Below are 27335 nucleotides of genomic sequence, written 5' to 3'. Positions count from 1 at the left end.
ATATAGTGCCTTTTGCATCTGTTTTAACTTGAAATAAATGAGGTGCATTATTTGCAACTACCTGGCTTGCAAGATTGCACCCACAGCTCCCTGGAAGTGTGTTACGTGCACGACATTACAGCTGCTCTTACTCTAACTGTGTTGGTGTTGAGGCAGGTCTTCTGATTTACCCGCATGACCGTGGATTTCTTCTTTGGAGGTTTGGCTTGAAAAAAATAAAAATAAAAATAAATAATTAAGCAAGACCTCTTCAGCTGTTTTACTGTGTTCTTGTTGCAGCTTCTGCCTGCAAGATCCTGTCCCTTTGACCTTCAAGTCCTGTGTCATCGCCAAAGACTGCGAGACGTCAGAGTGGTCCGCATGGAGCACCTGCTCGCAGACCTGCGGCTGGGGAGAGCTCACCCCTGGCTTTCGCAGCCGGCGCCGTGGCCTGCGCAGTGTGGCTGTGGGTGCCGGGAGGCAATGCCCAGAGCTGGAGGAGAGGGAAGCGTGCAGCGTGGGAGGGAAGGAGCTGCTGCAGCCTTGCCCCAGGTATAGCAAGTGCTTTTAGCCCGGTTTTTGGAAGTAAAGACGCCCCTGTTTGGTGACTGCCTTGTGGAGAGCAGATCTTCCTTATTCAGTGTTGGTGCTTGGAGGGGGTCACGTGTCATGCTTCCTCTCCATGTCTAAAAGATCATCGATTTGATCATCCTTAACTGTGATTAGTGCTATTACTGTTAGCAACAATTACAAAAAATGTTACTATTATCGTTATTGCTATTACAATAATTACACTTACATATAGAAATAAATTTAAATTAACACCCACTAGAGTTTATGTTTTCATATTTTAAAGACTGAGAGCTGATACTCTTGTTCTCTGGAAGGGCTTTCGTACTGATTGCTGTTTCAGAGAATTTCCTCAGCTGCACAGACTGGGCAGGTCTCCATGGCTGTGCTTTTATTGGCTTTGAAATTGCAATTTTTACATAAAATTTAATGATTCCTCTTCATCTCTCCATAAGAAAAATCCCGGTCCTCCTTGGGGAAAGTGGGAGCTGGTCAGAGGTAATAGGTTGGGCTTTACTCAGCTTCCCTCTGGGCACCTCTTGAAATGAGAAACTTTGCACTTTTGAGTGCTTGCTTGGTTTATGGCAATCTTAATTCTGGCAGAAGGTGAGGATCTCGCCTTTCTGGACTGCAAATCCATGCCGTTATGCTTGGCCAGGCTAGCATAGGGGTTTTCTAGTTCGCTTTGCAAAGAATATAAAATATTGCTTAATTTTTCATGTGACGTTCTGAGATTGACTGTAAAATGCTTCAAGATTGATAAAATTTTATGTGCATGCAGACAAATCTCCCTGTCTGTGAATGAGAGTGTTTAATGGGAGGTCTATTCGGTGCTCAACACCTGAGTTTCTGGGGCTGTGCCAGATACTGCCAAAACCTTTGATAAAGCCTTTGCAAGATACATTTCTTAGGAAGGTGTGACCTGTAAAAGTGTCTCTGTATCGTTGGGTTCATTCAAAATCAAATGCTGATCATTTTTATGCACCCTGCTAGCAGAAGAGGGGAAGTATATAAAAAAACCCCTTATGTTGCTTGATTACGTGCTACGGAAAGGCTCTTACAGAGTGATTTTTTTTGCTCCTGCCCCAATGCACATCAATTTCAAAGACAATACATTAACACATTGTCTTGCTGATTTTGTGCAGGAGTGTGGGTGCAGGTGACACCTGATTAGGGTAGACCAGCTGGTAGTTTATCAGGGAGTGAACAGACACGTGCCTGTCCCTAGTTTCTTGCTTCTGCTTTTTGGCACTGCACTGTATTAAAGTACAAATGATTGCAGGAGCTTGGTGAAGAGCCAGGAGGGCCCAGAAGTTGAGAACCTGCAGAACACTGACAATTTTGTGGAGGTGCTACTCTCGCTATAGAAGGACACCTGTGGTTCTTTTGGTATATCGCTGCTATGCCCAGGTTTTCATGAGGCTAGGAGCCCTTCAACCTTCTGCATCCCACCATACCTGCACACCTTTAGTCCTTCAGGCAATGCCATCTGCGTGGGCTAGGGTAAACTGCCTAATGACCTAGCCCAGAAAAATGACATTAGACTTATAGGTTAATAGAGCCACTTAACTACAAATATTGGGGGGAAAAAAATATTCTGGTATTTGGTTAATTGTGTGTGTTTGTTTTGTTGTTGGTTTGGGTTTTTTTTTTCCATAGGGATGTAATATCTCAAAATGCAAGTGGTAGGCTATGAGCTTCTCACACTATGCAGTACTGAGAAGAATTTTACAGTAGTGCCTTATTAGTAGACTTTGATTTAGCCATTTAATACTGCAGAAACGAGCAGGAATGAAAAGCTAGAATGTTGTAGTATGTGCTCTGAGTCTGTCAGACACAAGGCTGTGGGGGCCAGAATTTTGTATTAATGAACACAAGTCAAACACTTTTAGGTATGTTATTTAAGTGTCAGCAGCTGGTAAAGGATGTTATCGGTCCTTGTTACAGTTCACAGCCTGGTGATTTGGTGTTGGTCTTTGGGAATTGGTGGCCAAGATGCTGGGAGTATTTCACACTGGAAAGCAGTAGCTTTCAGCCATAGAGGGATGCAGTTTTAATCCCTATGAAATAATATAAGTAGTCTTTGATGCTCCTGTTCTCCTTGCTTGAGCATATTCTCTTTGCGGTGTAATACCTAGTAAGATTAAGCTTTTTTTCCCCTTAAATATATGCCACTTCATCTGTGGCTTTGCTGAAGCTTACCAAACAGTTATCTTTTCTTTCTTCCCCTTTTAAGATGATGATGAATTTAAGGAGATTCAGTAGCAGAAATAAAAGACATTCTCCTTCATTTGTCTGGTCTCAACACTAAACCATTCATTCTTTCTTTCTGGTTTGTGTTTGCCTAATCAGATTAGTCTTAAAATCTTTTAAGGTGGGAGTCCTGTGCACTTTCCCAGTTCCTGAAATATGCTCTTGGCTATGTTTTCGTTGATTTTAAGACAAGTAGCCTTTCCTTTAGCTTTATTCTTTTGGCAAGACTTTTTCAAAGCATACTCCAGGCTACAGCAAAAAAACCCAAAACAAACAACTGGTGAGGACATGGACCAGAAACAGAGCAAGTCTCTGAGCAGGTGAAGGCAGGGGATTCTCTAGAGGCTGTTTTTTAAAGTAGGGATGGAGAACACCTCATGCCTGAATGAAGGTACATACCGAAGAGTACTTCCACCAACACAGAAGAAGCAGCAGCTCAAGAGGAAGCACTTGCAGAGTTATACTCAGCAGGGGACATGGATGAAATTATAGTCCAACCTCCTAAAAGGATCCAGAGGGGGGAGAAGAAAAACAAAACTGCTGCGTTAAGTCTTATCTCTATGTCCATGGCAAGAGTACAAGTTAAAGGTCCCATCACAGGTACATGGCAATTAGTGTAAATTTGCTGTTAAATGGGAAGGCCTTTTAATTTTATGGCTGAAGTTTACAGTAACTTCTTTAATCAATATTTTAAATGAAGAAAATAAAACACTTTAACTGCATGTAGGACTCCAGAGCATTGTGCTTTGTTTTACTTTTGGTTGCTTGTTCTGAAGGGATTAGATTAAGCGCTTAAAAAGCTTAAATACATAGGAGGTGATTTTACTTTCTTTTATTGTGATATAAATTTGGGATAGTTCAATTAAAGCGAATGGGTATATACAGGTATAAAACTTGTGTAACGCTAAGAGCATAAGTCCTATAAACTAAAGAGACCAAGAGGTTACTATAAATTGGAAAGATATTGAGCACTTGTTTGTTGCATAACTGTCACTGAGTCATCACTTTTAAAACAATGTATTATATCATTTTTATCCTTGATGTGTAGCTTTCATGTTCACTGGGAATAGATAGATTTTGCAGGATTATGATTATGTCTTTAAATCTTTCATTTTGGTTGTGGTTGCTATGTTACAAGACAGGGATTTAGAAAAAAAAACCCTCTTTGCTTTGTTGGAAATTCAAAGCTTTTCAGAAGTTAGATGATGGAAAATGGGTAAGTTTTTAGACCTAGGTTTTGTGTGGGTTTTTTTGTGTTGTTTTTGGTTTTGTGGTTTTTTTCCCCAAACAGCTTGGGGTTATTGCTGAGATACAGGTGTGATGGTATCACTTTGTAAATGAGGCCTATTATGGGTGCCAATTAAAGAGAAGGCATTAGTGTGAGGCAGGAAAGACTTGAAAGAAAATGCAGGGAACCCTGCTAGCGGGCTGCTGGAGTTACGCTTTGGGAGTGGTGGCAACGCTGCTCTTCAGCCCTTTGACCTTCACCCATCCTGGGCATGCAGCAATGACCTCCGTTCAGCTGGGCAGCTTTGGGGCCTCCCCTTGGATCAGGTGGGGAAGCTTTGGTGCTCCAGCTCCGTGCTGGGCACTTCCCTCTGGCCGCGGTTGGGCGTCGCGGTGCGAGAGCGTTGTGTGCCTTGATTGTAACAGGTCTGTGGGACCTGCTCTTCTGCCGCCTCGCTGGCTGTTCAGCAGGGAAATTCACAGCACTGCTTATGATGTGAAAGGCCTTTCAGCTTCATCAGCCAAGTTCCCCCCTAGATACCTCAAGCACACAGTTTATTGTTTCTAAACTAGCAGGTTTTGCTTGCCCGTTGTCTTAAGCAGACTGATATAACTGTGGCTTCTGGAGCTCCCCATCTGGGACATTAGCTAGTCCTCTTAACCATCACCAATGGGGTATGTCAATCTTTGAGGTTGCTACACCTCCTGTAACTCAAACAGTATTGTCAAAAACTGCAACAAGCCTATTGGGAATCCAAAGGGAAAGGTTGAGATTATTTTTTTTAGCTGTAGTAAGAGGTCTGTAGATGAACATGGATCACAGCTGGGCTTGCAACAACACTGAGTTTGCATCAGTCTAGGTACTGGTAGGAGTTAAAATGAGATGTTCAATCTATGGCATTTGAAACTGTTGCTAGCAACAGGTTTTGGCATAGGGATCACAAGAGTACGCTGGAGCTAACTGACCCAAATGTGTAATGTCCCTTGGACTTCCAGTTACCCCACTCTTCACCCTCTGGGGATGGTGAATGGCGTGCCTGGATGGCACTGGCCCCTTAGCTTAGCGCTGGTACAGCGCGTTTCTTGTACGGTCTGCTCTGACAGCAGAACATCCATAGTGGCATTGGTGGCTTTGGTCATTTTTGTTCAGTTGCAGGAATTACAGTCATGTCACAAACCCACTGTGGACATTGCTAAGAATTTGCAACTACTGGCTTGAAGTTGCCAAAGTTACAAACCCCCCCAAGTATTTGCCAGCCAGTAATCTCTGGGTTTTTTTGCTAATGGCTATTAACGAGCTTCTGATTAAATATAGAGATATTAGGCAGTCAGTTTCTCTTTGTTAAGTAATGTTAATTCTCATTGTCTTTAGTGTAGTCCGTAGATGGGCAAGCTAATAATGAGTATCAGCCAGGCTGCTTAAAACCTTGCAAAGAGTCTGTCACAAAGCTCTCTGAGGTCACTGCATCCATCTGGAAAGATCTTGCTTTAGGTTTCCTGCTGGGTGGGATAGCAATCCCTTGGATGCATTTCTGGTGTAGTGGGCTTGTTCATGGCTGTGCAAATGTGTACCTTTTAAACAGCTGATGCTTGGGAGTCGGGATTTGTTACCGGAAAATTCCGGACAGCTGAGACTATGTCCAGCTGGGAAGAAGCAGGATGGGCTGATGGGGCTGAGGCTTTGAGCTGCTCCCAGCAGAGCAGGTGCTGGCTGCAGCACCCAATAGCTGTTCGTTAAGAACTAAAGGGATTTTTTTTTTTAGATTCAGGGGCTGATGAAGTTTAATTATCTCTGAGCTCAGATTTAGTTATTTTGCATAATTTTAATCACTGATGGCCTAATTTTCATAGGTGTTAACTCCCACAACTCATGCTGAATAGGAGAAGCAGGTGCTCACACCTCTGGAAATGAGTCTTTAGGATCCAGAGTTCACAGCTGACTACTAAGCCAGACATTGATAATCAGTTTTTTCTTTAGTCAATTATCATTTTTACTTCCCTAAAACAACTGTTTCCATGGCTGCAGAGAGAGGTGTGTGTTCTGTATTTAAGCTTCTAGTTTTGAAAGTGTAGAATTTGAAGAGCATGATGTCCTGAAGTGGTGTGGAGGAGGAATCCTCCTCACCCCATGTTGTTTGAAGAGCACTTTTCATTGCCTTTGTGATAAGAGAAGGTTGCATTTAACACTGCAGGCCCAAGAAATGTGATGAGGAATCCCCAGAAAGGACTCCTAGAAGAAAAAATTCATAGCTGTGCTTTATATGTTGTGGGAGTTCAAGTATTTCATGCTTGTCATGTGAAAAGTGCATTCTTTATTGTTTTCTCTGTTGGTAATAAACCCTGTGAGTGTATCCAAATTTGGACACGATACTGTATATTATTTAAGAGAGCATGACAGCTCATCCAAAAAGCACCTGTAAAATAAAAGTAATTGGCAGTATTCACAAACGTTTGCCATGAGTATGTTACAAAATTCATAAATGCTTTGTGGCTAGAAATCATTCTTATGCCTGTATTTACAGCATAAGAATTTAAGAGGAGATTGCTGTTTGCTCAGGCAGACTAATGTATTTATTTTTTATATAATTTTGAGACGTGTGTTTCCTTGCCATAGCTGTAGTTGGGAACAGATACTCACTAAGGAGAATACACAATTAGAACGTGAAAGACTTTTTCTGCAGCGACACCCCATTGCGCTTGAGTTTACAGTGATCAGTCAGCAGGTTAACAGACAGATGTAGTTTTAACAACTGTGGATCCGCTGTAAGAGGAGAGAGCATTTATCTTGAGGATAAAAGAAGGAAATTATTTTACATAGTATACATTACACTAAACCCAACGATTGTATGGATAAAGTAAACCATGAAATTTAGAGGAGCAAAGGAATAAAGCAGCAGAAGTGTGAACAGATTGGTTATAAAACCAATATTGCCTAAGATTTGTGTTCAGGAAGCTAAGAAAGACTTCGGGCTCTTATTTACTCCATTGATACTGTGACCTGTGAACCAAACTGAATTATGCCTGTGAAAACTGTTGTATTAGAAATATGCTCTACATTTTCAGACATGATGGGGAAATAACTTTTGCTTTCCACTGATACACAATATGGTTTTCCCCACAGTTTTAAGAAGTCCTTTCTGCCATTTAAGCTGGTGCACACCAATGATGATTCTGTACAGCATTCACATATCTGTGCCCAAGAGAGTTATCCTTCCTTGAAACCATTAGTGCTGTTTAGATGTGGACAGAATATAGAGTGAAAGTATTTTTATCGAGAGCTTGCTGTGTATCTCGGCTTCTGGAAACTGAAATGAGAGAACTGAGTTACTTTAGCCCATCCCTTGGAGAAATCGGTAGTACCCTAGGCATTTATAAAGCTGTCACCTGTAGAAAAGCCGCCCGGTGCCTGGAGCTCCATTGACGTATGTAGGCTTTTAGCTATTAAGTGCATTTCAGAGTGAGATGTCCAGCTCTTGGCAGAGAGGTGTGGTTTAGTGGTTTGAGCCACATGTTTGAAAACTGGTTTTCGCACTTAATCGAACCTCTTAATCTTCATTCCTTCCTTGCACTCTGCTCAAAGGTGTTGTCAGGATGATTTAGTGTTTCAGAATGCTTTGGAGATTAGTGTGATGTGAAAAGTTTTACACAAGTACTCCAGACAAATAGCAAATACTTAACCTTTGCAAATCTAACATTCAAAATGTTTCAGAACATTCCCTGTTTTGGACAGGGAAATGCTGCTATAAAGATTAAACCAATTGTATTTTGTCATGCAATAAAGTACTGCTCCCTCACCCACAAGCTTTCAAAACCTCTGGTTTTACCTGCTCTCTTTTATTTCCAAAGGTTTGCCTGGAGGACTTCTGAATGGAAAGCTTGCCAGGTGTCCCTCCTCCTTGACCAGAAGGACCCTCGCCAGCACAAGCACGTAAGCCTCTGTGGAGGTGGCATACAAACCCGGGAGGTCTACTGTGGCCAAATCACCGTGGAACTCGGGATGCACCGGCTGAAGGAAGGTACGCGCGTAGGGTCATTCTGAAATGTCTAGCCCAAGTAGATCTGAGTAAGAGAAACGGGAGGAAGAAAAAAGTAGATAACATGCAATTGTTAGTGGGCTTTGGCTGGCTGATGCCCTCGTTGTGTCTGTGCTCACACAGGGAGGTGTTACTCAGCATCAGAGGGAGCAGGAGGGCATGGTCCTCAGGTTCCTGAGGAACTGCCAGGAGCCACAGCCTTCTGGGGTGAATTGCTGCCAGTTCTGTAGGTTACTTGTGTCGGAGGGTTTTAAAGGATGAACGAGGTAAATTTTGCTTGCAGTTGAGTTTTGTTCCTCTTCATATATCAGGCAGTCCAGACCCTTGGTATCTGAATACAGTTATTTGTGGTTTTAGTCCTGGTTTAGAGTATAAAAAAAGATGTCACACTCCATTCCAGATATGGCTTTAGCCTCCGCTTCAGACTGATACACAATCTTTCTTGTGATTTGAAGGGGAAAGCAAAAATAATATTGTCACAACTTCTGAGCAGACAGACAGTTTTTGGACTCTGTAAGTGAGTTATATTCCTTTTAGAAGAATAATGAGTAGTTACAGATGCATGATGAATAATTCATCTTAGGCTGTTTTATTTACTCTATGTAGTGCTCTTCCAGAATATGTTTTTGAGCAGAGATGTAAGATAATAAGAACACAATATCGTATCTTTAGATTTATTTACTTGCAAAGGCAAAGCAAATGTTTCCTGTATGCCTGGTGTGTCCTGGCATCCCACAGAGACTGAGATTATAGAAAACCAGACCCATTTTAATCTTTGCTCAGTTCATGCATAGTTGCTGCTGCACCTTCTCCCAAACGTCTGGCACTACCTTGCTCTCCCAGCACAACTGCCGCTGTTTTTCACACAAGTGTGTGATGCACATGACTTGCAAAGTAAGAGAAGCGCTGCTGATGAGAGGTGTGTAACGTTTCTTGACTGTCTTTGTCCTTCTGACTGCTTCTGTGGTCCATGCAGCCACTGTACAGCAAGTTGGTGAGCTGCAAGCTTTAACTGACTTCATGCACACTTCATTCTTCTTTTTCAGTATTGTGAATTACTCAAGAAGATTAGAGGAGTGCATCTGAAACCCTTGCACCAACGTAATTCACAACAGAATTAGTGCTATCTATCCAGTGTGTGATCACCTGCAGGTTTTTCCTTTATTCAAAGTTCAGTTCAGCTTAAAAATTGGAAGCCATCCCCTCAACGAAACGCAAAAACTGGGATATCTCTTCCTTGTTTTTACAGTTCTAACTCTTTCTCTAAAAAACCCAATAAATTCATATAGGCAACTGAAAAAAACAAATGAGCAGAGCAATTACACAAGATATAAATTATTACTGCTGTTTCAAGGCAGTACTGCTGATATGCAGTAGTCCTTAGAAAGTGAGAACCCCATCTGTAGTCAACATAGTCACATGTAAATAGAAGGAGGGAAAGCCTTCCCTGTTATCTTTCCCTATCCAGTAATATTCGGTCTGTATCGTTTGCTAACTGATCAATCTTTGTTCTTTGAGTAAGTAAGGAATGACATCTTGTTTGGCCTCTTTTCTGTCAATCTGAACGGATGGAATAGTTGTATTCATCAGTAGGTCATCTCATATTTTATTGTACCATTTTTTCAGTGGTGGGGAGAAGATGAGGAAGTTAATCGTTCCACGTATAGGCAAATATATAGAGTCTAATTGCTACCATCAAAAGTACGGTAATTTTTCTTTCTTCACCTCTTGAGTGTCCTTAAAGGGATCATTCAGGAATCAAACAAGCGAGTCTAATAGGATATTACCGTCCATCACGGTTGTTATTCTTCTGGTTACTTCCAATGAGAATTTGGACCTGGTCCCAATGACATATGTGAAAGAAGATTTTGTCCTGTGGTCTCTACAGCAGCATCCTTGGATAAAATATGTTGAATCCTAGCTGGAGACAGGTACCATCTGTGTTGTATTTCTACATATTGCTCAAAGCTTTTTTATCCCCCAAGGATATCTCTCACATTTTTAATTTGCTTAGTCTTCCCATCTATTTCTTCTTTTATTAAAATGTGTATATTTAGAAAGAGACCTCCCGTTTTCTTGAGTCCTTATATATCACTTATTCAGAAGGTTAAGTCTGCTGAAGTCTTTCTAGATTTTGATTCTAAAATTCCAACTTTAAGATACTGGAAATGGAAAATTTTCACTCAGGTATTACTTTCAGAAATGCATAGATAAGAGTTCATATCTTTCTCCCCCAAGAGGTGACCTAACTAGGAAATCCCTGTCTTGATCCAACTGAGGTTATATATTTTTTAGGTCTTGAGGATGAAGTCCATACTTTCAACATGAGTGATGAGTTATTTGGAAGCAGAAGGTCTTCCAGTCTTTGAATTTTTTTGTAATATTCTTGCATTCTGTGACTCTTACATCTGGGGAAGGCTGGCAGGAAACAGTAAATAGGTAAGGTGTTGGGTCATTCAGGTGTCTGTTCCTGTGTATGTAGGTGAGCCAATGTATAGGCACCTAAGTTAAGAGACCGCGCTATTTTTAACCATTAGCTGTTCTGTTCAAGGAATCTACATCTCTACACAGTGGTAAGGCTTTAGTTAATTTAGACTGAACTTGAACGTAATTAGCTTTAAACAGATCCTCGTGCGTTTTTTTCTTTTTAAGTGTCTCCTTGAATTTTACACATTTGAATTTACAATGCTTAATTTTCACAGAGAGGTGGTCATCTGATACTTCAAGTTTATCATTATTCTTTTCATATCCAGAGATGCAAGCGGCAAATCTACATGTTTGAAATGATGTTGTTTTTAAGGAGAGAAATTTTGCACGAAAAGTAGCATAGAATACGCAAGTGAGCTACCTATGGTACAGCTCCGATCTGCACTTCCTCTCTGGATACTTCCTGATGCCTGTGCCTGGATGTGGAACAAACTGTAGACATGGTGGTGGTTACCCTTCTTCATACCTCTTTTTTGATGTAAATCTGCTCACTCATATGGAAACTCTTAAACAAAGCAGAAATGCAGATCCTCAACTTATATTCAAAGCAAAACACTGCCAACATGGGACACATTTTCTTCTCTTTTGTAAGTGGGGTTCTGTGATTTGATATAACATTTTATAAAATCAACAGTCACAAAAATCTTATCTTAGATGTGTTTTCCCACAATAAATTTTTCCCATGATAAGTTTTTATTAATCTGAGTGAACAACACTAACTAACAATCCCCAGTTCACCAACAAAAAAGACATTTGATAAAAGCATGGAAGAATATTATGCAGTGATCAGTTTATGAAATCTCATTCCTTATTTAGCAATACAACTCTCCTCTCAATCACAGTAAGTCAGTCCAATAATATGGGAATTAAAATTCCTCTTAGAGTCTGGGAAAGGTGTCTGTGTTTATGTTCAAAAAGTTAATGAACTTATGAGGTTCCTATATTTAATCTTATTTCTCATTTAATATTCCTATATTTAATCTTATTTTTTACCTTCTCTCCTGAAGGCCAGGGCGTATCCTTCTGTTTTCTAATTAAATTTTGCTTTTTGGATTTATCTAGAGACTATGACTCTTTCTCAGTAGTCTGGGGGACGGCATCCTTTATAAGATTCTCCAGAAGCATCTCCTCTCTTCTCTGAACTAGTTATCTGCTGTCTTTAGTGACTGGCATTGCTATTCTCTCCATATATTCTGTGGCTTTCTAACTAGGGATCTGCTTGCTCTGTCATTATTTTGTAAAATTGAGCCTTATATATATTGACTTTTTTTTCTTTTTTACTTCTTTGAATGAGATTCAATTTAGCCCTCACCTTCAGAATTTTCTGATAATGTTTTTTTTGAGCCTGTCTGCTTAAGTTTTAATTACTGGACTGAAAAGACATTTGTGAAATGCTGTTCTTTCTTGAGTCTTCTTTGTTGTTAACCCAGCATAGTAAACTTGGCTAATAAAATGTATCTGTTACTACTGTTTCACCAGAAAATCACTGAAGTTTCCTATCTTTTTAATCTTTGTTATTTCCCATCCGAAAATCCACATTAAATTCTCATACCTGTGCAAGGTTCTAAAGTTTTCTTTACTTTTTTTTTTTTTTCTTAATGAGTGTCTCCATTATATTTGTCTTCATATATTTATTTTTATTTGATCTTGAATTTCAGTAGCAGGTGTGTGAGGTATTTATTGTTCTTAGATAGCCTTATTCTAAGACTAACAAAGGCCTTTGTTATTCTTAAATAATCTTTAGTGTTTACCTGCAAAACTATTTCTCACAGAAGTCTTTATTACTTTTCTACCCCTCTTTCCTCTGAGAGATACTCAACCCTCACCTGTTGGTAGACATAATTTCTCAACTTACTTCATTGCAGTTCACCAGCATATACCTATTTTTGCTTTATTTATAGGATGTGATCCATCTGCTTAATGTTACGTAAGATTTTTTTTGTAAACTTGTGCGTCACCAGCTGTAGCAGCAAGAAGTCCTTTAGTCTGTTTACAGTTCAAGACTTAGTAAATACTCAAGTACCTTTTCAGGTCTAATCGTTACTTTCTGTTCCATACCCGTGTGTGTTCCCTGATGTATTTTTTTGTCTTACAAGCCACTTTCAGACCATTTGGGGATTCTGTCAGTAAAGTCAAATTGTTTCCTTGCACTTTCATTTAAGTCCTTTTTATGTGAGTCTCAAAATGATAGTTTTATAGCCTTTATCCTTTCTTGCATTCCACAAAACAGTGAGCTTTCTCCCTGGTTCCGATAGACAAAAATGTTTAATCCTGTCTTATCTGATGCGTGAACTTTTCAGATTATCCTTAATTCCCAGAGAGCAGGTGTTTTGGCACCATGTTTTACTTTCCAGAAATTAGTGTCTGTTTAGAATTGCACAGAGAAGAATTTGAGGACTCCTTTCAATCATATCTTGAATTATTCTGTATTTATTCTCATCCCTTTCTTTCTGCCCCGTTGTCTTCTTTAGCTCTAAAATGCACATTTTTGCCTTCTTCGCTCTGTACGCTCCGTTTCCTAAGGAAGGTGACGCGTTTTTTCCCCTGCAAGTTCTTTGTTCTGCTCTGAATCATGATCTTACAATGCGTGTCTTCTGGGGGATTAGTGTTTCAAATTGGTACATGCGGCATCTGTTCAATAAACGATGGAAGTCGTTTCGGGAAGAGAAAAATAGCAGCGAAGAGTCCTGTTGGAATGTGCCACCCCCCCTTGGATGCTGGCTGGCTTGTGAGCCACCGAGTCAGACTCCTTGGAAACAGTAAGTTGCTTGTGCAGGTGGTTATCACTTATGGCTGTTCCCACCCTGCATATTTATTGCCCCAAACCCTTGTGTTGATGGAGATAAGCTGCTTGTACGACTTGGTGTGGGATACGCACTGTAGGAATGAGTATGGACCCTGTGTGGAGTACCAGCCCTGTATTAAATGCACGCTGTTTGGTATTCCCCTCCGCCCCACCCCACCCCCACCCCCAGATTTATGCTGGTAAAGCTGCAGGAAGGAGATTGATTTACTCTACAGAAATTAGAATCTAGGGATTTTTGATGGTTAAATCAGGTTGTCCTTGTCTGGTTTATGAAATTGGAAGGGAATATATGAGTAATGAGAAAACTTGACTAGAACCATAGGGGCCAGAGAACTGATGGTCAGCAGTGGTGTGAAAAAAACCCCAACTTTGTTCGACTGGCTCGTGGTACAGCAACAGGAGCACCCAGCCTGGAGCTTAGTTGTCTGGAATCACAGAAACCACATCCTCAGGTGGAAGAAACCCCCCCCACCCCCACCCCCCGGGATCCATCTCATCCCAAAGTAGTTATTTATCCTTGGGCTGACCAAACTGGCTTGAAAAGATGAGAAATATACCTCTGAAGTGTAAAATATATTCAGGCAAATCTGCATCAGATTTATATTGCTGGGATGCCGAGTTATTGATCTGTAAGCTCACCAAATGCTGAGCAGAATTTAGGAGATACAACTCACATAATGGAAAAATAAATATGTAACAGCTGGCTTCTTCGGGGGAAACCCTTTAGAAGCGAGAGAGGAAATGATTTTATTCAGATCGTTGTGGTGCTTGACAGTAGTGTTTAAATGTGTATTTCAAAAATTTTACTTTCAATCCATTAGGGAAAAAAACATTTTCCCTAATGTCTTTTAGAGGTGTAGTATTTTCAGTTCTTTCATGTCTAGAAACTAATTAAAGTAAAATGAAGAGAATAATGTATAAAAAGACTTTGACAGTGAGAGAAATGTGCCTTCTAAAAGGTGCCTTCTAAAGAATATGCCTTTTTTTTGTCAACAAGCTATTTGATATGACCATGAAATATTTATCCCTTTATAAATACTTTTATTTAGATAGCTGGCTTTTGTATGCAGCAAATAATAGGCTGCCCAGTCAGTTTATATGAGGCACTAGGTTTTAGTTCAGGGTTTTATCTTTGAAAGCTAAGATTTTAATTGCATTTGTATTTTTGTCATTATTTTTTGCCACTGGAACTGGATTATTTTTATTCAAAACAGTGACGGTTTGTTCTGAGTAATTTTGTCCTGTTGTTGTTATGAGGATGGGGAGCCGCACTGCGTTCAAACAGTGATGTTGAGTGAGATGAAAAAATAAAAGGATTTGTATGTGAGGCTACACCACAAACTGGGACACTGGGGAGGGAGGGCGAAGGCGGTGGCGGCTGGGCTGGTCCTGGAACACAAGACATTGGAGATGAATCAAGCTTGTGAGCTTGTGCCAGGTCTGCACGGAGCAGCCCTACTGATTTTGGGGTCCGGGCTGGCCTGGCCCTGCGGTGAGCAGACTAGCTTGGCATGTCACTAGCTTAGCTGTGGGCCACCTGTACCGTGTCCTGGTATCATAGATACATCCATAGCGGTGCTTTTCCTGCGGTACCGGGACCCCTGAGGTGATGCACCATTCACAGAACAGATTTCTGCTCCTCGGTGCTCCTCCTTGTTGAATTGATGCTGCACTTAGCGATGGGCAACATTCACGCTTTTATGAAGCTTTCATGAAGTATATGCTCACCGTTGGGTATTCTCCCCTGTTTTCCTTGCGGCTTCTCTCACCCTCTCTGGCAGTCTGTCCCCGTGATTTCCAGCATCTGGTGGCCTTTTCCAGATAACAGCCAGCAAGGCTCAAACATCCTGGAGAATCCCTTTTTCCCATCACTGCCTTCCCTGGCATCCCAGTGTCCCTGTTGCCTGCACTGTTTTTCCTGGACACTCTTATTGACTTGTCACCTCTGGTCTGCTCAGTCACATGGCTGCTGGTGGGAAGCCCCATGTCCACTCTGAATTTTTGCCAGATCTGCAGTTTCTGTTGATAATCTCTACAAATTCTGCTGTAGCAAAACAACACGCTATCCCAGCTGGGATCAGGATCCTATTGTACAGCAGAGGGCATGGACACAGGGAAACTTTTTATTCCATGGAGTGCTAATAGTCTGTGTCACTTTAATAAAATTGCAAGGATCTTTATTGTTCTGAAATACATTAAACCGTTGTTGCTCTTGGCAATCCGCTATTAACCCTCTTTCATGCTGTGATTAGCCTTCTATTCATACTTTGTTTCTTGTCTATTAAATAGATTTTAATTGAAAATAGGACTTCAACTTTGTGCCTTGTGGCTTCAAAACTAATTGATTCTTCTCAAAAGCATAAAGGAGCCCTTTCCATCAGGCACGGGGTGCGTTAGGCTTTTTAATGGAGGGATGCACCAGACTAGGATTGGCGCCGTTTCCAGCCTAGTTAAATTACATTCACTGCTTCTCCTTTGTCTAATCCTTTGGTTTTGCTACAAAAACAAGTCTTTCAGGTTAGGGAAATTAGTTACAATTGTTGTGCTGGGTTTATTCCTGTTATGTTTTACACATGTAGGTGTTTTTATAACGCAGCTCATTCCTTTGTGATTTTCTCAAGTAATTTCCCTTTTTATTGATCCGAGTGTCTTTGGTTTACAAGCCTGGCAAAGGCAGTAAGAATTTTCACAAAAATGTGCTGTCCCTTTCTTGTACCCTGGCAATCGTTAATTTGGCTTAGTTGTCCCGAAAGATATGGCAAACATCTGGATTTATTGCCTTGAGAACTGAATACTAGCTAAAATATGGCTGCACCAGTATGTAAGAGACAGCCCTGATATTCTTTGCATATATTCCAGATACGTTAGTGATATTTAGAAATGTCTCATTTAGGTGTTAATATCAGAAATACTTGTTTTTTCATTGTAAAAAGGAGTGAAGTTAAGGTCCAGGAAAAAAAGTGTTATTTACCTCCTGAGGAGTTGGAAAAACTAAATTTGAAAGGAATCACTGCAGTCAAAATGCTGTCCTATACATTCCTCCCTCTGTCTGGTTATCATTGCTTTTTAACATAGTGTTGGTATGTATGCTTGCAAGTATGTGTCCACATGACTATATTCACAGATAATTTATCTGTTGGCTTAAAATTACATTATGGAAATAATCGTATCAGAGCTGATTTCCTCTTCCACTCTTCCTCCAAATCACTACCTCAGTAAAAATATATAGGGAAACAAGATACTTTAGAACCCAATTTATTATCTCCTGCTGGTAGCAATAACCCAAAAATAACAGCAAATAGTAAAATTCAAACTTGAGGCAGCCACTGATGCTGGGAACAGCTGTAGCTGCGTTTATAAAGGATAGATTCAATATAACAGCTATAGAAATGTGCAATGTTTCAGAGGCTCCCAGATTAGTACTTGATTGCTTTTGCAAGTTTGTTCTATAGAGTGGGAAGAACACGAGATTTTAAAAGGTACGAACAAGCATAATAAATAAGCTGCTACTTGAATCAGAGATATTGCCTTCCCCTCCCACTCTTCCCTGCTTCTGCCTCTTCCCTTCCCCCAAAAAAGTGGCTAATATTCTTCCAAGGAAAATAATCACACAAAAAATACTTTTTCTGTATGAATGTAGGAAAATGCCATTACAGAGTCAATTATTGGGCGAAATCAGAAGACTGTCTGGTATATAAAGACAGTCCTAGCAGTTGTGTTCATTTAATGTAGGCATAACGTAATGGTTTTTCCTGAACAAGACATCCCCAGCCAGGCTATCTGTGCCTTTTTGGAGGCTGCAGTGCGTGAGAAATTTGTCATATAAAAGGCTCACAGAAAAAAAACACTTTGTAGTTCATTAAAAGAAAAAAAAAAAAGCAGAAAAATGGAGTATGAAAGAATAGCAATGTAAAATCACATCAGGCTTTTAAATAAAACCGATGGAAATCACAGGTGTCAATCAAATGGCTGAAGAAGGGATAAAACTGTCTTACAGAGGACCCCAGTGGTCCATCTAGTCAGTCTGGCTGTCGTGCTGGAAATTGTGGTGCTCTGTACCTGCCTGGTTTTGGAAAAGGATGATATTTTATATGCATTTATTAATGCAGTTTGTTTCTTTTTGTTCTTATCTTATTCCTGAAGACTTGCACTGGAAGATAGTAGTGACGTAGAGTGAGTATAAGCTGGCATAGACCTAGAATATATTTGGATATTTGGTTAGAGTAGTCTGTATTTTCTGGTTTACATTTTATAGAATATATGGAATTGCCTAAGGAAGAAAGTAAACAAGCAGTCTTATTCCAGTGACAAGTAGGATGCTGGTCCTGGGAAAAGAGCTCCCAGTGCTAGAATTAAATAGGGCATCAGCCCAAGAAAAGAAGAGAAGCAGGAGGGTGGCTGGCAGGGAGAGGAAGGCAGGGATTCCCTGCAGAATGGGAAGGAGTCTTCCATGAGTCTGTAACTTTCTGTAATCCATTTTTCTTGTTTCTCTTTTATCCAAAGTGAATTCAAAACACAAATTGTAGCTGGTTAGTTTTCAAGGCAGGAGAACCAACCTGCTTTATCTAGCGGCTTCTACATTTAAATAGTTAAATTGCAATATAGAAACAGCTCTTTCCTCCTCACGATTATTAGATTATTGCCAACGATGGCAGCTTGAGTTACAGCAGAGCAGGACTGGTCTGTATTCTTTGGGTTGACCACCTGCACTCAATTTTATTTCCTTTCACGTAAAAAATGATACAGTTTTGCAAAGCTTGATGCCAAAAGGCAGGTTAAGCCATGCATGAGGCTTCTTGGTAAAATAAATACTCTTATCCTTAAAACTCTTAATATTTATCTCATTCTGTCTGTCACTTCACTCGCAAGGTCTCTAGAAAAGGTCTGTTTATGTTAGCATTCAGGTGAATTGGATTTGTGCCACCTTGTAATCTCAAAATGAACATGTCAAAGGCCTTGCAGTGTCTCAGAAATCGTTCAGAAAATGGTCTTTTTTTACTAACGTATTATCTTCCAGCTTAGAATTAAATCACATCTGTTGTTTAATCCTGTTATTCTGATGAGCTGGAATCATAAGCACTGATATTGGTCTGAAGTCTCAGCTTCAGGATGTGAAAATCAAAATTTATTGGGATTATGAGCACCAAAGACTTTTATTAAAAAAAAAAAAAAAAACAGAAAAAAAAGTTGTGTTCTTCTTCAAATGATTAATTTTAAAGAAAACAGTAAAATATCAGAAAAAGAAAAGTTTACTCATATATTGGGTGTATTTACATAAATTTTTGTCACGTAAATTCTGTGCATGGAAGCGAAGAAAAATAAGACATTAAAAATAAAAATGAGGATAAAGCAAACTCAGTAATATAAAAATCAATGAACTCTTGGTAATACCGTGACAGAGTAAACTCAAACAAGCCTTTGCGTTTTGAAAGACTGCTTTGATATTCATTTATCTAAAGAGACAGCCAAACTCAGGCCATAATGTAATTAAAATGCAATACCATATAATGACTCAGAAGATAGTCTTTCCCCTTCTTTTCTTCCTCCTTGTGCCCTGAATAAAAAGGCGAGAGAAGTTAATTGAAACTAGAAATCTCTTATGATAAATGAAAATACAAAGGGAATCGGTTTTCAAAATTTATTGTCGGTATCCACGGAACTATACTGGTGGAGTTTGGGGTCCACACACCTCTTGCCTGAAGAGGTCTGGAGATCGGTGCCTGCCTTGGGTGCAAGCATCTCAAGGAAATGCCTCGCCTCCTCACGGGAAGAAGGATGCTTTCTGCTTATGCCTGTCTAGAAGAAGCAGAGGGCTCTGAGCTCTGCTCAGTTTTTATTGAAAGCAGATGAAGAAAATCCAGAGATCGGGACCCTGCATCTGTAGGCTAGAGGTGGCAGCGCCCGAGGTGGATGGGTATGGGGACATTCCCTCCTGCTCAGGCTTTTGTCACCTGCCTTTGCCTGGCTCCCAATTGCACTGTGAGTTTTTTGGGTTTCCTTCTTGCATGCCTTTCGCTTCAGTACAGTGTAAAGAGGTCTGCTTAGCCGTAGACATAGGGATTAGATTCCAGTTCGTTGCTCCAGCATTGTAGAAAATCAGCTTTGAATTTAGTTTTAAAGCACACATTCTTGATTAAGCATAGTCTTAATTGGCCTGCTCAGTATGGGTGGTTTAGATAAAACTTTTAGTGCTTTGCTGAATGCAGGATTAACTTTTTGCTCTGGGAGATAGGACCCTAAGAAAGCACTGGATTTTGGTGCACTCTGGAACACTAAGGCCAGCAGTGAACTCCGGATTTCTGTGTGTTGGGCAGGGCCAAGTCACAGCCCTGCTTTTCTTTTTTGTCTTTCTGTTTTTTCCCCTCTTAGTTACTAGGCCAGTTGATGGAAAGTTGTGCTTGGATCCCCCTCCCGCCGCCTCCCAGCTGTGCAACCTGCCATGTCCCTCTGAGTGCGCGGTGTCAGCCTGGTCGGCGTGGGGTCCCTGCCTTCAGGAGAACTGCCAGGACCACCATGGAGGAAGAGGTAATGGCTGCTCGTACATACCGCTTTTGTAGCACGGGGGGATCTAAAGCAAGTAATGGAATATTATGATAAGATTGCAAAAGCAGTGGTGTCAAATTCTACATTGGGAGCTTAATGTATTTTTCTTTAAAATTAATCTAACCTAGGATGAAGCTCTTAGATGTGCGTGCAAGGAGTGGAATATGACCTTTAAAAGCTTTTTGCAGTTATTCTTGGGAGGGGAAAAAAAAAAATAAAAAAATTTCAGCCTGATTCAGATCTTTTATCCTGCACTGAACTTGTAAAAAAGGAGGATTTCTTGGGATAGCAGCTGCAGACCTCCACAGTGCCAAGCTGTCCCATCTGATCCCCCCTTGGAAGTCCTGCTGCATGCCAGGATTCAGGGACAATGCTGGGATTCCGGGACAACGCCTGCATGAGGTTAGCAGGCGTCAGGACAGAGGTGTATCCCACAGCCCTGCTGTCTTGGAGTTAGACTGACCCAAGAGGTTGTTCTCATTGATCTGGGTTTGCTTTAAATTGGTTTGGTTTAAATACCTGGAAGAAGAGTATGCAAATGTAATTTAACCTCCCTGGGTCTTAACTGACCGGTGTACATGTTCGTTGCTGCAACGCTGGGATTCATTGCAGAGCCTTTCCTGAGGGTCCAGGTTGAAAAGGTCCTTGCAGGGAATGAGTATTACTGTTTGGAAACTACACTTTTCTGAAGACAGCGTAATTTCTTAGAGTGAATGGAGCTGGTCAGAATTTTTCAAATTAAAACACAAATAATAAAAGATATATGCTTAAATATAAAGATTTGCAAATCCACTTAATTTTTAAATTATTTTGAATTCTCTCTTTTTGCTTGTTTGAGAATGGTGGGAGTTTGGTCTGTTACATTCTCTGGGATGTTTTATTTTTCATTGTCTTTCCTGTTTCATGGCCAAAGCATTTCCATGTGGCTATCACTAATGCTGTATATTTGTCCTTTCTCTGAGACTGGTGTAGGAAAGGCCACCATTATTTTTCCCCTGCCTTTCTTAGAATTCTGTGTCATTTAGATAACAAATCATGCTGAAAGATACTTGCGTAATAGTTCTGCATTTTATATAGCAACATGTCGTTTGGTTTTATTCAGAAGGAGGTAGATTATGTAATCAATTCTTTCATTACTTCTGTAACCTTTTTCTTCTACTTTACATTTGAATCTTCCAATTTAATAGGGTGTCATTTCACAGAGGTCTGATATGCATTATGTATCAGAAATCCTTACACCTTTATAAAGCAGAATACTAATTTCTTAGTAAACTGCTCTGCTGTGTCGCAAAACAAGTCTTTTCATTAGTGAATTCCCAGGCAGAATATAGATGTCCTTTATATCTTCAATTCCTTAACTGTTTCTTTCTTTATCTTAATGTTGTCATTACATTAATATATGCATCAGTGGCAAATTCCTATATTTGGACATGTGTATTTCTGTTCATTGTTGATGAAAAGGGAAAAAGAAATGTGAAAAATATGGGTTGTTGGAATTCTTTACATGCAATTCAATTTTGCATGCCCAGGCTGTCTTTGCGTGCAGAAGTCTGTCCAGTCCAGCCAAGTGCTGTCCCAGACAATTCAGTTTGTAAGTGTTGTGCTCTTGTTTATCTTTTAGCCCCTGGTTCCAGATGCCCTGTATAGTCCTCTGGCTACTAGATTATTGGTATAAATATTTTTTTTGCTGTTGTTCGGTTAATTCAGTTTCTCTTTTTCCAGGGTTTAGAATGAGACATAGGCAAGTGATCGTGGATCCGGTAGGCACCCTGGCAGGTTGTCCGCACTTAGTTGAATCTATTCCTTGTGATGAAGACCCAGTGTGTTACGAGTGGATTGTTTCAGAAGGAATATGTGTGACTGACCATGGAAAATGTGGACCTGGAAACCGCATCCTGAAGGCTGTATGCAAGAACAAGAAAGGTGCGTAATGCTTTAGTCTGAAAAGCCCCATGGTTTTTCGTGCCTCCTTCTAAAACGGCATTCTGCTGCGGAGCAATTGCAGTTATTTACAATAGCTCTTTACATAATTTTTATGAAACTTTCAGATTTTTTGAGTTGACTGTGGTGCTCATGAAAGCCTAGTGCTTCTGTTACTGGGATTTTGCTTGGACCCTTCTATTCTGTTTTATCCTAAAGGAGATGGCTTACTAGTGCAGGTCATGTGTTGTCACTGCTGGCCTTATCGTGACAAAAGTGGGATACCAGTGGCCTCATGCTCCCTAGAATCCTTTTTTGTTTGCACACCCTGTACTAAAGTAGGGCTGTTGCTAAGGCCAGCAGCACTATGGGCATTCACAAAATTAATCTGACCCCTAGCATTTCTTCTGTCCTCAGGTTTTAGCTTGCGGTCTGAGTGTTTATCTCTTGCAATCATGAAAAGGAATGCTCAGTAGTGCTGCCATAATTAATACAAGAATTAGATGTAAATGAAATGATCGTACTAAGTACTACTTTACTTGGCTGCAGTTTGAGACCTGCAGTGTGTTCTAGTTTACAAGCTGTTAATAATGAATAAGTATATTTTTATATGACGTTTACAAACAACCAGCAAGAGCTTGTTTCTGGTGCATGGTTTGAACCTCAGCCAAAAGTTTCATTTCTTGATAAGGTCAGTGTTGTCAGATCTTTAGATTCAGCTACACAGAGCACACTTGTGGTCCTTAGTCACAGTGAAACTGTGCTAGCATCTCAAAAGTGGTGAAGTTGTGGAACTTTAGAGCCTGGTATTATAGCTGAAACGAAGAATTCTTTTACATGGTGCCGAGGCTGATCGCAGGAAACAATTTCAAGTTGATAACAAGAGGGGTTAATTGGCAAGTAGTTAAAACCAATGTGTCATTTATGAGCCATTAGAATCTGGCAGAATGAATTGATGGCTGCATTGTCTGAAGAGCACAGATTCTCCTGAAACACATTTAAATCTATGTGGTTTTCTTGTAAGTTTGTGAAAATTGGGACAAAAAAAATCATCTTCAGCTGTTATAAGATGATATAGCCAGAATACAGAAGGGAGCAAAGAATGATCTCTGAATTTTGTCGAAGTGGTCTCTTATGTGATCATATGTATAACATACAGTTATGTGATCATAACTGTAGGTCCGGTCCTGCAGTGCTGTGTGCAGATGGTGTCTCGTATTGCTAAGGAGCACCGTGTACTTCACACTGTTAAAACTGTGCCAACAGCCATTTTTATGCACCAGCTTGTGACTTGGAAGGAAAGCATGTAACGTGGCAGATGCTCATTGATCTCTCATCAGACTGTTCTCTGTGGCTATGATCCTTAAGAAACCATGCCTTTATGCCTTTGAAGTGTCTCTTCTTCACTTATTGTTCAGCAAGTTATTGGAAGGCTGACAGTACCCTTTTAATGTCAACTACTCTGTACATGTTCTAGTAACAAAAAAATAATAATGTTGGGACATTCATCCCACCCTGCCACCCTGAGGAAACATTGTCACTAGATGTGATTGTTGTCCAGCTCTAATTGAGAGGGTTTCCCAAGGAAATACGTGGATCACTAGGCAAATTAGAAGCACTGGTTAATAATGCTTCTAAGCTTTTCTGAATTTTCGATCCAGTAGGATAAGACTGGCAGAGTCCTTAAAGTAGAAGTTGGAAAAAAAAACCCCACAACAATTTGTTTCTTCTGTCAATCTAGTAATTCTAGTTGCTTTGTTTATAACCTTTTTTTCCTTCTGTAATGTTCTTTTAACTAGATTCTCATTGCAATAAGTGGTCTGTTTTCTTGGATAAAAGCTGGAGTAAGTGGCAGAGTTGCATAAAGTGTTTTACCTGGAATAGTTGGTTAGTTGGTAGTGGGAAGCCAGAAGGGAGTTGTGGGAAACTGCGAGACATAGCAATTACAGGTAAAATAGCATAAGGCCTATGCTAATGCTTAGCATTATACAGAAGTTCAGAATTCTGTGCGAGTAACTGCCCTGCTGAAAGCATTTAGGGTAGCTGCATTATCTGCTGGTATTTTCATTTACTTAAGCATCTTCTGTAGAACTCAGCTCTATATCCTAAAATCCAGTCATTTATCCAGTCATTCTGTCATCCATGCCTGGCATTGTTGCTCAGTATTCCCACCGAATGCCTAAAGGGATAAAAAAGTACATTTTTTTGGACCCCATTAAATGACAAAATCCAATGTATCACCATCTTAAGAACAATTCATTTGGTCCTGGAGTATGTTGATCAGGGTACTTCAGGTCTTCTGTGTACTCCTGCCTGCAAACGTCTTCATTTTCATATAAATGCTAGACTCTCTGGCATGATGCTCTCCTCTTCTTGCAGTGTGTCAGTTCACTTCTCTTTGGAAGTTAGAAGGAGCTGGTCTCAGTCGTGTTTGTGTCAGGCATCCTGCAGGAGAGCCTCACTGCTCACTGCCTCTTGCCTTTGCCTGTCTCCTTTCCCTCCCCCCAACAGTGTGGCCGAAGCCGTGCCCGTCTCTAGCCCGTGCTCTGCTGTGTGACGCGGGGCTGTTGCATACCGCTGTCATGGCTCAGAGACCTGAGGCCTTTTTCATGAGGAGACTGGTTTTTCACTTGCCAAAAATGAGCTTTAATGACATCGACTGTGGTGGGAGGGAACTGGCTGTGTTTTTCAGCCGCCTCTCCCACGGCAGAGGACTTTGCTGCTGCTGGCAGAGCCTGTTGGGACCCTGCTGGCCTAAACTTCTCTCCAGCAAGGTGGAGCTTGGAGGCACATCTTTGGCTCTGATACATGCTGATAGACAGCGCGTGAAGCTGACGAGGCATAATCCTTCTCTGTCCCCATTCTGGTCACCCCAATGTCCTTCTCCCATGCCACGTCCCTTGCACGCTCGTGGTGCCAGCCCATGCTGTGAGAGAGGGTTGGGAGGAACCTGTCTGGGAGGTGAGCAGGCAGCAGTGGCTAACTAACCTCCTTCTGCCACTGAAACCTCACCTTCGGAGCCCCTCGCGGCATCCCCTCTTCCCGTTGGAGAGAAGCCATCCTTCCTGGTGAGATCCTGTGGTACTGACCCAGGATGACCCAGTTAGATGAGGTGCTGCTGGCCTGAGCTGCAGCTCGAGCTTGGGAGCCACCCTGGTTTGCAGGCTTCCTCTGAAGATTTCCCTGCCAAAGCAGTATCGCTCTGTAAGGGCTTGTATGGGTTTCAGGGATGTAGCACTCTTCCGCTCAGTCTAGAGGTACGGAAATTACTTTTTTTGTTTCTTGGATAGGTTAATGTAGGGGGTCCGTAATGGAGGGGCCTCCACAGGGCACGTACTAGATACAGCGTTTATTCATGGAGTAGCTGGAGTCTGGAGTTTTTGATTTGCAGTAGTTAGTATAGATGAGGATGAATGCAAAGACTGTAATCACCTCAATACTTTCTCATTGTTAGATGTGTGTCTGCTCCCACCTCATAATGTCTCTAATCGCCATTAATAAGTTATTGAACATGTATATGATGCTTGTGAGAAACTCTTAGTGTCTGGTCCACATCCCCTGAGCGCACCTCTTCTGTAGCATTGGAGGACAGTAGTGTAATAAATCAAATGAAATTAAATAATGTGTAGAAATGAAAGGAAGTAATGCACAGAATGGGAAAAGATGTCTATTGCACGCTTCTTCCAAGCAAAATTTTTCAGCAAAGTGTTTTTTATTTAGTTAGTGAAGGACAACGGATACTTTTGGGGAAGTCTGTGAAGCCAAAAGAATAGTACAGGAAAATGGATGTCGATACTAAAATTTGAATTGTGTAAGTGTATCATTGAGTACATGGATCTATAATTCAGATCAAAAGATTTATTTAAAAACTCTTTTTTTTTTTTTTTTATAATCACAGGCAACCCAAGAATTATTTGTGATTTTTCTCAGAGTTGTTGTTATAGATTGTTCAACAAGGAATTGAATATCTCCTGTTTGTAATGTATTCTCGATCAGATAGTTGCAAGTATTTGATATTTGATTTTGGGTGCTCTTAATTAGAACCGACAAACATTATTGTGCATTGACCATATGAAAATAACTCTCTGAAAACTTTCCACTTCACTTGCTCTCCTTAAATGTTAACTGCTCAGTAGATACAAACCCATGAACACAGTCAAAACTTTCTCATTTTAAAATGCAACTGGACAGTAGCCAAAACATATTGTGTTTCATTTTTTGAAGACAAGGACCAAAACAGTCGTCTTGTTCTCTGCTTCTTACATCTTTGTGAATAGGTACAAGCACTTCCAGTATGGGGAGACAAAGGGAATTCGATGTTGTAGTAGCGTGCAGAAAACTGCTGGTAACATGAGAGAGCAGGATTTGCCCCCAGGGTCAGGAGGTAAAAGTTCAGTCCAGGCAGAAGCTGGTGTGCCTCCATGGGTAGCTTCCCAGTCTTTTGATTTTAAGTGCTAAGAAATACGACTGGATTTAACATATAAATGTTGTTGGGTTCAGTCTGATGGAGGAATTTGGAAAGCCTTTTTATTGTTATTTCCCACATCTATTTTAGGCTGTATGAATAACAGAAAAATAGATTGAAACAAGACAAATGCTGAACTAAACTGTGGTTTTTAGAAATGCACGTTATAGTCACGTAGCTTGTGAACAGAGCAGTTGTTATGGTGAGTGGTACAACCTGAAAACATACATAAAAGGGACTACAACAATAAATTTATGAAATAACAAGTATGACTCATAAAAGGAACAATTCATTTCTTCAAGCATTTTATAAATGTTTCTGACAATACTGTAAACTAAATCTCACCTATTAGCAATGCTTTTGAATAGATTGTGAAATGTTATTCAGAATCATACTCACAAGTCGTCAGTCTATTTTGTTGTAATTCCTATGTCATCATTTATTAATACGCTTCTGCTTGTTGTGATTTCTACCAGAAGAACTATTAGTAACAAAGAAAATTTCTCTGTGATAGTGAACAGCATAGTGTCTACGTAATCAAAAATATGAAATAATTTACACCCAAAGGCTTCATTGTTTTAATCGGAAAGTACCAGATTGGCAACAAGGTTTAATGCAAAGGTCGTGTGCTTTTGCTGGATTCAGGTTGTTTTACTCCTGATTTAACAAATCGAATCACAGCTCAAAAGCTGCTGAGAAATCGGCTTGGGTACAGGGTTTCTCTGTTGTGGGAGTTAAAATTCCGGGGTTGTCTTCTGTTTTGAGGACAATATTTGTAACAGTGCTGAATAACCCATTGGTTCTTTATTTATGCACAGTTCATGCAGTGATAGGGAGATGGAGGTGCCGGACCCAGAGGAGCAGAGTCCAGCGATGCCCAGAACATCGCTGTCTCTCTTCTCCTGTAGCACTGGAACGGCTGTTCCTGGGACCTGTCCCAAAGCCACCTTATTCAGCAGCTTCTGCCTCAACCTAGGTGGCCCCAGACACTTTGGAGGGTTCTGTGCATGATATTCCCAGACATATCTGATAAATTAATAATGTCTGGTAG

At 40.6% G+C, this 27335-nt stretch overlaps 1 protein-coding gene across 1 annotated transcript in view; it reads left to right on the top strand.

Annotated features, from left to right (window-relative positions):
* Positions 1-27335, top strand: part of THSD7B (thrombospondin type 1 domain containing 7B) — a 269315-nt gene that overhangs the window by 66397 nt on the left and 175583 nt on the right. The window contains exons 4-7 of the mRNA XM_037398576.1: positions 280-531; positions 7876-8045; positions 19726-19881; positions 21622-21822. Coding sequence (XP_037254473.1) covers positions 280-531; positions 7876-8045; positions 19726-19881; positions 21622-21822 — 779 coding nt within the window. The remainder of the gene's footprint in view (positions 1-279; positions 532-7875; positions 8046-19725; positions 19882-21621; positions 21823-27335) is intronic.

This window comes from Falco rusticolus, chromosome 8 (genome assembly GCF_015220075.1).
Source record: "Falco rusticolus isolate bFalRus1 chromosome 8, bFalRus1.pri, whole genome shotgun sequence".
Classification (NCBI taxonomy): Eukaryota; Metazoa; Chordata; class Aves; order Falconiformes; family Falconidae; genus Falco; species Falco rusticolus.
The sequence above is the reverse complement of the archived record's forward strand: the minus strand, read 5'-3'. Positions and strand labels throughout refer to the sequence as shown.